At 45.1% G+C, this 14,640-nt stretch overlaps 2 protein-coding genes across 3 annotated transcripts in view; both read left to right on the forward strand.

Annotated features, from left to right (window-relative positions):
- Nucleotides 1-14,640, forward strand: part of CAMK1D (calcium/calmodulin dependent protein kinase ID) — a 412,151-nt gene that overhangs the window by 378,475 nt on the left and 19,036 nt on the right. For both annotated transcript variants that reach the window (XM_082843845.1, XM_082843846.1), the window contains exon 6: nt 2,078-2,153. In XM_082843845.1, coding sequence (XP_082699971.1) covers nt 2,078-2,153 — 76 coding nt within the window. The remainder of the gene's footprint in view (nt 1-2,077; nt 2,154-14,640) is intronic.
- LOC309957811 (adenosine 5'-monophosphoramidase HINT1-like) lies at nt 12,974-13,469 on the forward strand (the record flags this gene model as incomplete). The annotated part of the gene is made up of 1 exon (XM_082833293.1): nt 12,974-13,469. One exon carries the CDS (start codon nt 12,974-12,976, stop codon nt 13,352-13,354), a length of 381 nt encoding a protein of 126 aa, XP_082689419.1. The 3' UTR covers nt 13,355-13,469.

Genomic DNA, 14,640 nt, shown 5'->3' on the forward strand with positions numbered 1-14,640 from the left:
CAGACCCCGTGACATGGAAGCCAGGGCCTCTGCCCACCTGCTTGATGCGGCGCTCCTGATGCCTGCTGTCAGCTGTGCCGGGAGGAGGGGCCGGGTCAGATGTAGCTCTGCGAGCCTTTTCTGCCTCTCTTGAACTTTCCATCAGGCTACGAGGATGGCCCTGGAGGCTCAGAAATATGCTCCTTGCAGAACCAGTCCCCTCCCGCCACCTGTGCTCGTGTGGCTGTCAGACCAAACATCAGCTCTGAGAGCACCGTCCTCCTAGATCAGCAGGACGTTGGCTGTGGGCAGTGGCTCCCTTTTGTCAGTTGCCATGATAGAAGCATCTGACAAAGAGGCTCTTAGCAGTTCTGGGGAAGAGGAAGGATGGATTCAGTCACTCCCCATTAGCTAAGGGCCACTTCTCCAGTTTGTGAGTTCCCCAGCTTTGTAGCGCTCTCTGCTTCTGCTACTGCATTGAGGGTAAACACAGCAAAGCCGTACAAACGTATTTATTTAGCTCTTATTAAATTAAAAAAAAAGTCTCATCAGAAGTTTGGAAGAACTGAGGCTGAAACCTAATTAGATTTGGGGATTCTCTGTGGGTTGTATTTCTTACCATCATAACCAGAAACATCCAGCAAGTTTGTGTCCTTCCCTCATCTTGCTCAGGAAGGTGCTTATCTGCAACAGGATGAGAGGGTTTCCCTGTTCATTTTCCTACAAAAGGACTTTGCTTAGAGACTGAAGAAAGACTCACCTTAACAGTCAGTAGATTCCAGTGGAAAGAGCTGGGACAAGGGTGAGATTGAATTGTGTTCAGATCCCAGCTGGTCTATATCTCCTATGCGGCGTCAGAAAAGGAACATCTCTGAGGCTCATTTTCTTTATGGATCAGGAGCAGATAATGGCTAATTGGCAGAGTTGTTGAAGGGATTACAGTAGAGAATGTCTACGAATGACGAGGACGAGACCCGGATCACACGGGCACTTAATTCGGGTTAGACTGAGTTGGTGTAGAGGCCTCTTGGCAGCTGGATCCTGGGGATAAGTGGCTTGATCTCTGAGTCCCCGTGCACCCTCACCTGTAGCTTGGGAAGAAGGATAATAATAACTAAGCTCTTCCCCACCAAGAAAGGTTGTGGTGAGTTAATGCATCCCCAACGCATAGAACACACAGCTTAGCCTGACAAGTGCCTTGTAAGCTAGAGCTCTTTTTACTTTCTCTACCTTCTTAAACTTTCTGCAAAGTTTATCCTAGACACTTCAATCAGATGTATTTGCATAAAAAGGAGGTTTTACTTGTGAAGAAGGTTTACTTCCTTTCCTGTGTTTATTTACTCTTTGCACAAATACGTATGGCAGACCCTGCTGAGTGCCAGACACTGGGTGGGTATCCAACACTGGGCAGTAGCCACGGCCCGGAACAGGAAGTATGGGAATAGTACAAAATAAGCCAAGGCCCTGGACTGGTGATGCGTGATGAAGAGTGGGTTAGAACCAAGGAAGTGAGATTCAATAGCATTTTTCCTGTTTCACAGATGAGAAAACAGGATGGCAGTATAGTGACAGATAACCCGCCCAAAACCTTAGAGAAGGAATCAGGAGCAGGCCTGAGGCAGGACATGGAGAGAAGGTTTTAGGTCTGAACTTGACTGTAAGCCCCATGAAGGCAGGGGGAAGGGGCTTCACCTGCCTGTCCCCACAGCACCTAGAAAGGCCCTACACAGGGGCCAGAAATGCTTCCTTGAACTGATTTGAGGTGAATCACACCCCAGGTCCCAGACTGAGTATTCTCTCCTCTCTGTCAGTCTGGTCTGAGCTATAGAGCTTAGCCCAGCACTGACATAAAATACCTCCTATCAAGTATGTACTGATTGATTGATAACCTCCAGTTGTACACACACACAAATGCTCCCCTTTTGTCTAGTTACAAAAGCCAATATATATATCAGATTGTGTCTGCCTACTCAGTTTCTAGAATCACAGAAAGTTCAGCCCAAGTAGCAGACAAAAAAAGCAAAAAACACCTAAAACCCGCCTTATGTCTTAATCATTTAAATTGTCAGGCTTGTGTCTCTCCTTTGTTGTTCCACAGCTCCCGAGGTCCTCGCACAGAAACCCTACAGCAAAGCTGTCGACTGCTGGTCCATTGGGGTGATTGCCTATATCTTGTAAGTATGGCTTGCCACCTCGGCTTCTTTTTTACTTTTTTTTAAAAAAAATTGTGACAAAATATACATTTAATTTTGTACACCATTTTAACCTTTTTTTTTTTGTTTTTTTTTTGTCCGCGTTGGGTCTTCATTGCTGCGTGCAGGCTTTCTCTAGTTGCAGCGAGCAGGGGCTACTCTTCGTTGCGATGCGCGGGCTTCTCGTTGCGGTGGCTTCTCTCTTGTTGCAGAGCACGGGCTCTAGAGCACAGGCCCGGTAGTCGTGGTGCACGAGCTTAGTTGCTCCACGGCATGTGGGATCTTCCTGGACCAGGGATCGAACCCGAGTCCCCTGCATCGGCAGGCGGATTCTTAACCACTGCGCCACCAGGGAAGTTCCTTAACCATTTCTAAGAGTACAATTCAATGGCATCAAGCACATTCATAGTATGGCACAACCATCACCACCACCATCTCCAGAACTTTTTCATCTTCCCAAACTGAAACCCACTAAATACTAACTCCCATTCGTTTCCCCCGAGCCCCTGGCAACCACCATTCTGCTTTCTGTCTCTATGAATTTGCCTTCTCTAGGTATCTCATGGAAGTGGAATCATAAGCTATTTGTTCTTTTTTGTCTGTTTTCTTTTTCCGCTTAGCATAGTGTCCTCAGGGTTCATCTATACTGTAGTTAGTATGTGTCAGAATTTCATTCTTTCTTGAGGCTGAATTATTCCCTTGTGTGTATATACTACATTTTGTTTATCCATTCATCCATCAATGGACACTTGGGTTGTTTCCACCTTTTGGCTGTTGTGAATAAGGCTGTTACGAACACAGGTGTGCAAATATCTGTTCGAGTCCTGCTTTCAATGCTTTGGGGTGTATACTCAGAAGTGGAATTGCTGGATCATATGGTCATTCTATGTTTAACTACTTGAGGAGCTGCCATCATGTTTTCCAAAGCAACACCACCATTTTACATTCCCAACAGTGATGCACAAGGGTCTAGTTTCTCTACATCTTTGCGAACACTTATTTTCCTTTTTTTTGTAATAGCCGTCCAAAGAGGTGTGAAGTGGTAACTTGTTATGGGTTCGATTTGCATTTCTTTCACAGCTGGTGATGTGTTAGGCATCTTTTCGTGGGCCACCTTGGCTTTGCTGGGAATACAAACCACTATGAAAATATTAGGGCATGTCCAACAGAAGTCACAATAAGAAAAATGTGATAAAAACCCAAAATTTAGCCTTTGAATTCCTCATTTCTTCTCAGGTGCCTTATCTCCATGACCCAGGAAATGCCATGGTCATAGGCTTGTTGCAGTTATTTTAAGATGATCAATTTTGGTTTTTATGTTTTGATTTGCTTAAGTCTCCTGTAAAGTTACTTTTTAAGCTACAATTTCTTTTTGTAGTCATATTTTCAAACACTTACTATGGAGCATACTTTCAGGATAGGTTTAGGCCAATGCGTTTCTGAAATTGATCAGAAATGAATTTCTCCTCGTTAGCATCCCCAAGGAGGGGAATGTTTTCTCGCCAACAGAGCCCACTGCACACAACAAAAGGCTATGAGGGAACTTTCCTCAAAGTAATATATGACAAACCCACAGCCAACATCGTCCTCAATGGTGAAAAACTGAAAGCATTTCCACTAAGATCAGGAACAAGACAAGGTTGCCCACTCTCACCTCTCTTACTCAACATAGTTTTGGAAGTTTTAGCCACAGCAATCAGCGAAGAAAAGGAAATAAAAGGAATCCAAATCGGAAAAGAAGAAGTAAAGCTGTCACTGTTTGCAGATGACATGATACTATACATAGAGAATCCTAAAGATGCTTCCAGAAAACTACTAGAGCTAATCAATGAATTTGGTAAAGTAGCAGGATACAAAATTAATGCACAGAAATCTCTGGCATTCCTATACACTAATGATGAAAATCTGAAATCAAGAAAACACTTCCATTTACCATTGCAACAAAAAGAATAAAATATCTAGGAATAAACCTACCTAAGGAGACAAAAGACCTGTATGCAGAAAGTTATAAGACACTGATGAAAGAAATTAAAGATAATACAAATAGATGGAGAGATATACCATGTTCTTGGATTGGAAGAATCAACATTGTGAAAATGACTCTACTACCCAAAGCAATCTACAGGTTCAATGCAATCCCTATCAAACTACCACTGGCATTTTTCACAGAACTAGAACAAAAAATTTCACAATTTGTATGGAAACACAAAGACCCCGAATAGCCAAAGCAATCTTGAGAACGAAAACCGGACCTGGAGGAATCAGGCTCCCTGACTTCAGACTATACTACAAAGCTACAGCAATCAAGACAGTATGGTACTGGCACAGAAACAGAAAGATAGATCAATGGAACAGGATAGAAAGCCCAGAGATAAACCCACGCACATATGGTCACCTTATCTTTGATAAAGGAGGCAGGAATGTACAGTGGAGAAAGGACAGCCTCTTCAATAAGTGGTGCTGGGAAAACTGGACAGGTACATGTAAAAGTATGAGATTAGATCACTCCCTAACACCATACACAAAAATAAGCTCAAAATGGATTAAAGACCTAAATGTAAGGCCAGAAACTATCAAAATTTTAGAGGAAAACATAGGCAGAACAATCTATGGCATAAATCACAGCAATATCCTTTTTGACCCACCTCCTAGAGAAATGGAAATAAAAACAAAAATAAACAAATGGGACCTAATGAAACTTAAAAGCTTTTGCACAGCAAAGGAAACCATAAGCAAGACCAAAAGACAACCCTCAGAATGGGAGAAGATATTTGCAAATGAAGCAACTGACAAAGGATTAATCTCCAAAATTTATAAGCAGCTCATGCAGCTCAATAACAAAAAAACAAACAACCCAATCCAAAAATGGGCAGAAGACCTAAATAGACATTTCTCCAAAGAAAGATGTACAGACTGCCAACAAACACATGAAAGAATGCTCAACATCATTAATCATTAGAGAAATGCAAATCAAAACTACAATGAGATACCATTTCACACCAGTCAGAATGGCCATCATCAAAAAATCTAGAAACAATAAATGCTGGAGAGGGTGTGGAGAAAAGGGAACACTCTTGCACTGCTGGGGGAATGTGAATTGGTACAGCCACTATGGAGAACAGTATGGAGGTTCCTTAAGAAACTACAAATAGAACTACCATATGACCCAGCAATCCCGCTACTGGGCATATACCCTGAGAAAACCATAATTCAAAAAGAATCATGTACCGAAATGTTCATTGCAGCTCTATTTACAATAGCCCGGAGATGGAAACAACCTACGTGTCCATCATCGGATGAATGGATAAAGAAGATGTGGCACATATATACAATGGAATATTTCTCAGCCATAAAAAGAAACGAAATTGAGCTGTTTGTAATGAGGTGGATAGACCTAGAGTCTGTCATACAGAGTGAAGTAAGTCAGAAAGAGAAAGACAAATACCGTATGCTAACACATATATATGAAATTTAAGGGAAAAAAAATGTCATGAAGAACGTAGAGGTAAGACAGGAATAAAGACACAGACCTACTAGAGAATGGACTTGAGGATATGGGGAGGGGGAAGGGTGAGCTGTGACAAAGCGAGAGAGAGGCATGGACATATATACACTACCAAACGTAAGGTAGATAGCTAGTGGGAAGCAGCCGCATAGCACAGGGAGATCAGCTCGGTGCTTTGTGACCGCCTGGAGGGGTGGGATAGGGAGGGTGGGAGGGAGGGAGACGCAAGAGGGAAGAGATATGGGAACATATGTGTATGTATAACTGATTCACTTTGTTATAAAGCAGAAACTAACACACCATTGTAAAGCAATTATACTCCAATAAAGATGTTAAAAAAAAAAAAAGGCTATGAGGGATTGTGATGGGAGAAAGGTCTGTCAGTGGCATCCTCAGGGAATGCTGGAAACGTCCCCCCTGTATTGGCTTTGTCTCATTATTTGAGAGGCAAATGGTCTTTCTACAGCATACATTCAACTGGGCAGCATTTACAGTTGAGTGAGGATTTAGCTGACAGCTCCTGTAGATTCTTGTCATTATCACAGGAGAATTTATCCATTATAATATATTTGGCCTGTAGGGCTCCCACTTATGGAATTAGGTAAAAGCCAGGTTCATCTGAGCTGCAAAACTAACACACTGCACTTAGAGAATGCTTTCAGTTCCAAGTCACGTTGGCCATCTTCTGCAGTGGTTTCATCCTTTTTGTGGGGGGAGGTGGGTTACAGACCCTTTTGAGAATCTAATGAAAGCTGTGGACCCTCTTCCCTAATAAATTCACACTCACACAATTTTGCATACTATATTGGAGGGTCCTGGGTGAGCAGATACTGGCCATGGGCCCTGTGTTATTTACCTGGCTCCCTAAACCCTCGACTAAAATTCTTATCCTCACCCAACTTGACTGTGAAAGACTTAGAGAAATGAATGATAAGCCAGTCCCCTTCTAGCAAAGCACCAAAGCGGGTGTTATCTACAGAAATCTTCCATGGGGCTAAGCAAAACAAAATAGCACTTTTCTGGCCTTCTGCTTATTTGTTCCATTACGTCTGTCCTGAATCTTGAACCACTGCTCTGATCTGCACTAATGTCTATAGATTCCCTTTGTATTCTATAATTGTGTATATAATTATCTCCCTGAAGTCTTGGCATCGGGGTATGATATATCAGTACACCTATGAGGAGGTGTGTACTGCATTATTGGAATAAGCAGTTTAAAACCAAGCAGCGGTGCCTTAGTCAGCTCCTGCTGCTCTAACAAAATACCACAGACTGGGTGGCTTAACTAACTGACATTTATTTCTCACAGTTCTGGAGGCTGGAAGTCCAAGGTCAGGGTGCCAGCTGGTTTGGTTCTTGGTGAGAACCCTCTTCCTGGCTTGCAGATGGCCACCTTCTTGCTGTGTCCTCACATGGTAGAGAGAGAGAGAGAGAGAGACAGAGAGAGAAAGCTCTCTGGTATCTCTTCTTATAAGGGCACTAATTCCATCATGAGGGCCCCACCCCCATGACCTCATCTAAACCTAATTACCTCTCAAAGGAGCATCTCCAAACACCATCATGTTGGGGGGGGTAGGGTTTCAGCATATGAATTTGGATTACAGAAGTCAGTCCATAGTAAATGGTTTGGTTGACCGAAGCTTAGTGAAAGTATTACAGCAAATTCCCCTTAGAACATGGATGCTTCAGGTTGGGCATGGCACCCACTTTATAATAACAATGATATCAAACGTTCGTATGTGCACCCTTGAATGAAATCACAGTGCTGCTAGTGAGGAAGAAGGCAGGAATTGGATTTGCAGTAGGTAACGAACCATGTCCGCCATGGCCCATAGGTAGGAAAATGTCAGAAGGCCAACATGGTTAGAGTATCAAGACAGGAGGATATCAGCAAGAGCCAGAGGAAGGAGAGACCTGGAAGAAAGCTTAGGTTTTAACCCAAGTGTAGTGGGAAGCCAAAGAAGGGTTGACCAGGGGTGTGACGTAATCTCATTTTCACTCGAGTGTTATACTGGCTACTCTGTGAACAAGGGATTGGACAGAGCAGAAGTGGAGTGTGGAGACTGGTTCAGAGGCTTAGGTCAGATGAGTGGTAATGGTTGCTTCTACCAGTGGGGCAGGGATGGAGGAGGAGTGGTAGATATACTTCGGATGTGAAGAATGAAGGAGAGGGATGTTTCAAGGATAAACCCAAGTTTGGGGCAGATGGCTAGGAGAGTGGTGTAGGAACAAATTTAGGGGGTAGGTGAGATCAAGAATTTCGTTTTGGGCATGTTGAACTTGAGACGCCTTTGGGATACCCACTGACTAGTGTAAGCATGTGTGGAGATATAAATCTGGGTATGATCTGAGCAGTAGGACATCCAATCCTTATCATTGCAGTGTACAATACAATATTTGGTTGGGGTCATGTAGAGCTTCAAGCAAAGAAATACTGTATTTCTTTGTTTCTATTTTAAGCACAAACTTGATAAGCATAAACTTGACGGTTACCTGGTCACCAGTAGCTTTACCCCAGGGATGAGTCTCAGGTTGATTTCATGATTGTGTCAGATTTCAAAATGGCAGCCTGGGTTTTTGTCTTCCTTGGTGCCTTCTAGAGCTCCGAGAGTCTCAAGCAGAGAATGAATGGACTTTGGACGTCTCATTTGTACCTTCCAAGATGTTCAGATCCTTATGAGTGAAAGGCCAAATCCTAGATACAAATTGCTACATAATAGGTCTATGCCTGGAGAACCACTGGTCTCAAATTCATCATTATCATTGGACTTCCCTGGCGGCCCAGGGTTAAGACCCCATGCTTCCACTGCAGGGGGCACAGGTTCGATCCCTGGTTGGGGAAGTTCCACATGCTGCACGGTGCAACCAAAAAGAAAAAAGAAAAATCATCCATCATCAGTGTCAACAACTGGCATTTCTTGAGTACATTCTCTATTCCAGGTACTGCAGTAGGTGCTAAAGATAATCAAGATGACAAAGACATGATGCCTCTCATCAGAGTACTAACGATGTATACGGTGGGACAAGTAGTTTCCGAAGCAGACTGAGTGACAACAAGGCTTGTGTACAGCTCTAGGAGTTTCTAGGATGAAGCCACCATTGAGGAGGATGGGAGTATTCAGGAAGGGGGCACCACTATTCCAATGATGTCTAGAAGGTTGGAAAAGTCTAACATAAGCAGAGAAGCTAGAGGTTAGCATCCCAACCAGGGGAGGGATGCAGGCACAGGAACAGGGATGCCTGAGGCATGTTTGAGGACTGACGAAAATAGTCTGTGAAAGGCTCTGGCCGGGTTGGTGTTCCCAGCACAAGGCTGGCTCCAGGTTGAACTAGTGTCAGAAGCTAGAACTCGTGGACCCCAGCCTCAGACTCTGGCTACTTCCCACGGATTCTCTGTGCCCAGTCTTCCCATCCCGTCCTGGATCTGAAGACTGGCGAGGAAGGCTGCTGAGTGGGTCGTGACCAATAGGAAGCACACAGGGGAAGCCGGCTATCCCCTGGGGAATCCGTGCAGAGCCCCTCATTCTTCACATCACCTGTAATGGGAAAGAGATTAGTCTCTGCCATCTGGGGGGTGCAGCGGTATTATTTTCCTTTGATAAACCTGTCACACTGAGATATCAGGTTGCAGCAACGGTGGCTGTGACAGACACCGCATTTCTCCTCTCTGTGTGCCATGCAAACATTCTTCATTTTGTCAGTGCAGGTCCTTGATGAATTGGTTCTCTTTGGATCTCCACACTCATTTCTGTTATCCATCATTTGGCAGGAGAGAGATCTTTTCCTAACAAGGAGACTCATGTTTTTAAAACCCTTTTGATAGGTCCTTACCCTGCCCAGGAATCTTCCTTTGGGGATCAGGGCATGCAAAACACATCTTTGCCTGAGTAGCCGAAGCTGCTGGGAAGGATTGAGGATGGAGTGGGCTGGACACCGTGATGAATGTGCTGGTGCCCAGGCTGATGAGGTTGGCTCAGCCAAGGTAGCCCAAGTTCCAAGGCAATAAAGTTCCCCACTCAAGATGAGAATCAGCATCTCGTTGTCCAAACTCGATCTTGTGATTCCGTGTAGGCTGCCTTTCTACTGACAAATTCAAGGAGATTGTTGAATGATCACTTGCCTCCATTCTGCCCGGGGATACAGCATGTTGTGGAGAAACATGGTGAATGTTTGCTGGTATAAAAACTGAGCTCTTAAGGAGATTAGGGCACTAGGGCAGGCTGGATGGTTAGGGTGGACTTCCCGTAAGTGGTGGGGGTACTTACCCGTGCTGTGACCTGTGACCTCTCTGCCTAGAGGAAATCCCAGGCAAATACTTTTGGTCACACCCTTACTTTCTGACTGGCCTCCTGCATGGTTCAGTTTTCTAAACTAGGTCGCAGAACTAAATTGGCCAATGTCCAGAGCATAATTAGCTTTGTAAGAATGGAACTAAGAATGCTTAACCCGCATGCTACATCCATTTTCTGAGACAATAGATGCTCGTCACCAAAGTAGTCACCATTCTTTCAACCACTGACAGCTGCCTCTTTATGGATACATATGTCCCAGGGAGGCGGCATGAACCCAAGCTTCAGCAGGAGAGAATGCGTTGTAATTACTGAACCCCAGTGAACATCCAAGCCTGGGGTATTGTGATGGTTGTTACTAGTACTCTCAGTATGAGGGTGGTTAACACTAACAGGAGTAATGAACTGGCGTTGTCAGCAGGCAGCAGTCATCTGATATTCATATGCTACAGCAACGTGGGACACGTAGCCGCATTCCGGCCACCATGGGTTCATGGTCTGAACTTTGGCTTTAGACGTTTAGAAACGAAATCAGATCTGTTGCTTCATGTTGCTCAGGTGATCCCAGTGAACTGATTCACACTAGCCAGACTCCAAAGAGATTAAAAAAAACACACACACATTAGAGTGTCCATTTATTAAATCATAATGAGAGGCATGCCCTGTGAGTTCATAGGATAGGCACGTCATCAAACTAGCAAGTTCCGGGAGAAAGCTCCAGGAGAAAGCAAATTCAAATGGGGAATTTCTGTAGTGAGTGAGGGATCAGAGCAGTGGAGCTGGGTGGAGCTGGGTGGAGTTGGGTGGCCTTGGGTGTTTCCATAAAGGCTGTCATGGGCTCCGGGTCACCTTTCTCTCCCAAAGGTGATTTCTGACAAGGCGCACAGGTGTGCGCATCGGCCGGTCGGAGTGGCGCGCGCAGACAGTTCGTACACCGGCTGCTCCTTCCTCCTGCCTTGAAGACCAGCCACTACCCTGCGCCCTTCCTTTGTCATTCCAGCCTCACCGTTTTTGTTTTAGCAGGCGTTGATGGTTGGTTATAATTCACGGGTTCACGGATTTTACTTCGCCAACTGCACTTCAGTGTGGCTGCTTTCTGAGGGTTTTCAGAAAGATACCCGGTTCTCGCCCCGTCCCCCGCCATAGTCTATACTGAGTGGACCCTGTGGCTGCCTAAACGCCTTTTGTTCACAAGTCCTGCTTGACCATATTTCAGCTTTGCTGATGGGCCTGTGACCCTCTCTTCGCTGCTTTGGAAGAAAGACGGCTGGTTGTCTGTTGACAGTTGGTTCACCTCTAACCCTTAGGAAAGAGCCCAACATAAGATACTCCCTGGTTTCAAAAAGCGAGTGCGGGGACAGGCACAGGGTGATGGAGGAAATTTTACAAGCCTTGTCACTGAGGTGAAGAAGTTCTGCATCTTCCGTGGTGGTGGGAGGAGCTTCCTGCCGGTGACCTCGTGGAGGGTGGAATCCACCCGTATCTGTGCCTTTGTCTTTGCAAAGCCCCAGGTAGAGAGGGCACCCAGTGGGGGAAGCAGGAAGGGAATGGCTCCTTTTACACACTGAATGGTGCCGCCTCAGGCCAAATGGAAAAACGTTTCACGTAAAGCATCATCTCCTGGAAACTGTCATTTAAGTATCTAAATGCATCGGGATATTTACTTAACTAACATTTATTGATCCTAATATGTGCCCGGCAATCTCATGGGGCTGCTGAGCTGGATTCATTGCTGCCTGGCCACAGAGTCGCTACTGTGCCGACAGACAGTAAACAGATAACTTACAATCCAGTCTTGCTGGATGTCACGGAGATGGGAGGCAAGAGCAGGGTGAGTTCCCAGGGGAGCGATGTGAACCCTGCCCGGGACTTGAGGAAGGCTCCGTAAGAGCAGTGTACGGTGATCTGGGCTTGGAAGTGCTGTCTTCAAATATCGGCAAGGCTGTCAGGCAGGGGAGGTCGATGGTTTATCCTCCAAGACCCAATTATCTAAGGAGATGATGTGCTTACTGTGTTTGATAAAAGATGTCCCATTCAATTTGAGATATAATTTTTAAAATAGAACTTGGAAGGTTTGATCCGGCTTTGAACTTATATATTACCAACACTTGGGACTTCCCTGGTGGCGCAGTGGTTAGGAATCCGCCTGCCAGTGCAGGGGACATGGGTTCAAGCCCTTGTCCGGCAAGATCCCACATGCCGCGGAGCAACTAAGTCCGTGCGCCTAGAGCCCGTGCTCCGCAACAAGAGAAGCCACCACAGTGAGAAGCCCGCGCACCACAACGAAGAGTAGCCCCCGCTCACTGCAACTAGAGGAAGCCCGCGCGCAGCAAGGAAGACCCAATGCAGCCAAAAATAAATAAATAAATAAATATCACCAACACTTAGTAATCGGAAAAATATAATTTCTGAATATCAGGATGTTGAATTCGTCTAGCACCACACCGAGCAAATGAAAGAATCAAAAGAGGCTTTTATTATGTTTTAAAAGATTTACCGTCTGGAATGTAGCACCGCAGCACAGAGACAGAAGGGAGGCAGTACAGAGATAGTCAAAAAACCAAAAGGGGCGCAGAGAGAGAAATGGCCAGCTTGCCAGGAGCTGTAGTAACAAGAGTCATGAATTCAGACCACTTAGTCTGAGCAGGGTTTGTGCCCAGGAGGGGAAGAGATGGAGGTGGGAAGGGGAGAGGTACCAGTTCACACCAGCAAGTCTGGAAACACTCGTGGAGGTGGTTCAGATGGAGGGACCAGGAACCCATGATTCAGTGCCAAGTACAGGTGCACCGGAGTCGGGCAACACACAAGACCGCTTTCCGGCTTCCGATCACCTTGCTGTGCTCTCGCAATGCACTTCCAGGGATGCCCCTCTGAGAATGAAAACAGTTTCTAATCATCCTCAGAAGTGCCTTGGGAGAGAGCCATCGGAGGCCAGGGGACAAGTGAAAAGTTCAATCAAAAGCCAAGACCAGCTTCTCCCCAGCCGGCCACGTGGGAGGGAGGCCGAGATGGCAGATGAGATCGCTAAGGCTCAGGCCGCCCGGCCTGGTGGCAACACAACCTTCGGGAAGATCATTCGTAAGGAAATCCCAGCCAAAATCATTTATGAGGATGACCAGTGTCTTGCTTTCCACGACATTTCCCCTCAAGCACCAACACATTTTCTGGTGATACCCAAGAAACATATATCCCAGATTTCTTCGGCAGAAGATGACGATGAAAGTCTTCTTGGACATTTAATGATTTTTGGCAAGAAATGTGCTGCTGATCTGGGCCTGAAGAAGCGTTATCGAGTGGTGGTGAATGAAGGTTCAGATGGGGGACAGTCTGTCTGTCATGTTCATCTCCATGTTCTTGGAGGTTGGCAGATGAATTGGCCTCCTGGGTAAGCGTGTTGTAGGGATAATTTTCCCTTCTCTATGCAGTGATCAGGTCTGCAAGTTCCCATACGCAAAATAATACTTTTTTTGCCTGTGTATGGAGAGATTGCAGAAATAATTTTAAAAACCCATACATAATAAAAGACATTGTTGCATGGTCTGAATTCTGTATTTGACTTTTTTTAAAATTAATTTATTTATTTATGGCTGTGTTGGGTCTTTGCTTCTGTGTGAGGGCTTTCTCCAGTTGTGGCAAGCGGGGGCCACTCTTCATCGCGGTGCGCGGGCCTCTCACTATTGCAGCCTCTCTTGTTGCGGAGCACAGGCTCCAGACGCGCAGGCTCAGCAGTTGTGGCTCACGGGCCTAGTTGCTCCGCGGCATGTGGGATCTTCCCAGACCAGGGCTCGAACCCTTGTCCCCTGCATCGGCAGGCGGACTCTCAACCACTGCGCCACCAGGGAAGCCCTGACTTCTTTTTTTAAAATATTTGTTGGAATGTTTGAAGGTGGAGTTCATAATTTGGGAGGTTTTTGTTTTTTCTCCCCGAGGAGGACTCAGCATAGGTACGTGGCAATAATGCTGTGACTGATCTTTGAAGACAAATTTAAAATTTTCATAAATTTAGCTTTCGCTTTGAAATATCCTTTTAGGGTCAAGTATTAGTCCAGGAGAAGATTTTCTAGTCCAGTTCTCTTATTTTCTAAGAACAAAGGAGCATGTGATGTGATTGATCCAGAAAGTGACAGTTGTAGGTGTAACAAAAATGCTTTTTGTCCAGCTCACATGTTTCCCCTGGACTACTGGGTAGCGTGGAAGGGATGAAGGTAGATTTGTCACAGAACCTTTGATGACCATGTGAAGCCATACAATGGTGTTTCCTTGTTACCTAAAGCTATTGATTATAAAGACTTGAAAATATATTATTTAGAATTAACTCTCCAAATTGAAAACTCGTTGTTGTGAATGTGTATGTGCACACTCGCAAAAATTTTTAAGTTATGCATGACTCTGGCTGTGTAGAGTTGGGGGGAGATCTCAGGGTTTGAGTTCTTATGTAGGCTGACAGCAAACCTTTTTTTTTTTGGTCTTGCCATGCACCCCAGCCTCTCTAAGGTTGAACAGGGCAAATAGTTTTGCTTCTTTCCTTTCCTTCACGTAGGCACTTTCCAGCTTCTAAAATTTATTTAATACTTCTTGCCTGCTTTGTCTCTTCTCTCGTTCTCTTTATGTTCATGAGTTCCTTTCGTTTTTAATCCCTAAGACCATTTTAGTAGATTTTGACACATTTTATTGT

Source organism: Leucopleurus acutus (genome assembly GCF_964270905.1).
Source record: "Leucopleurus acutus genome assembly, chromosome: 1".
Classification (NCBI taxonomy): Eukaryota; Metazoa; Chordata; class Mammalia; order Artiodactyla; family Delphinidae; genus Leucopleurus; species Leucopleurus acutus.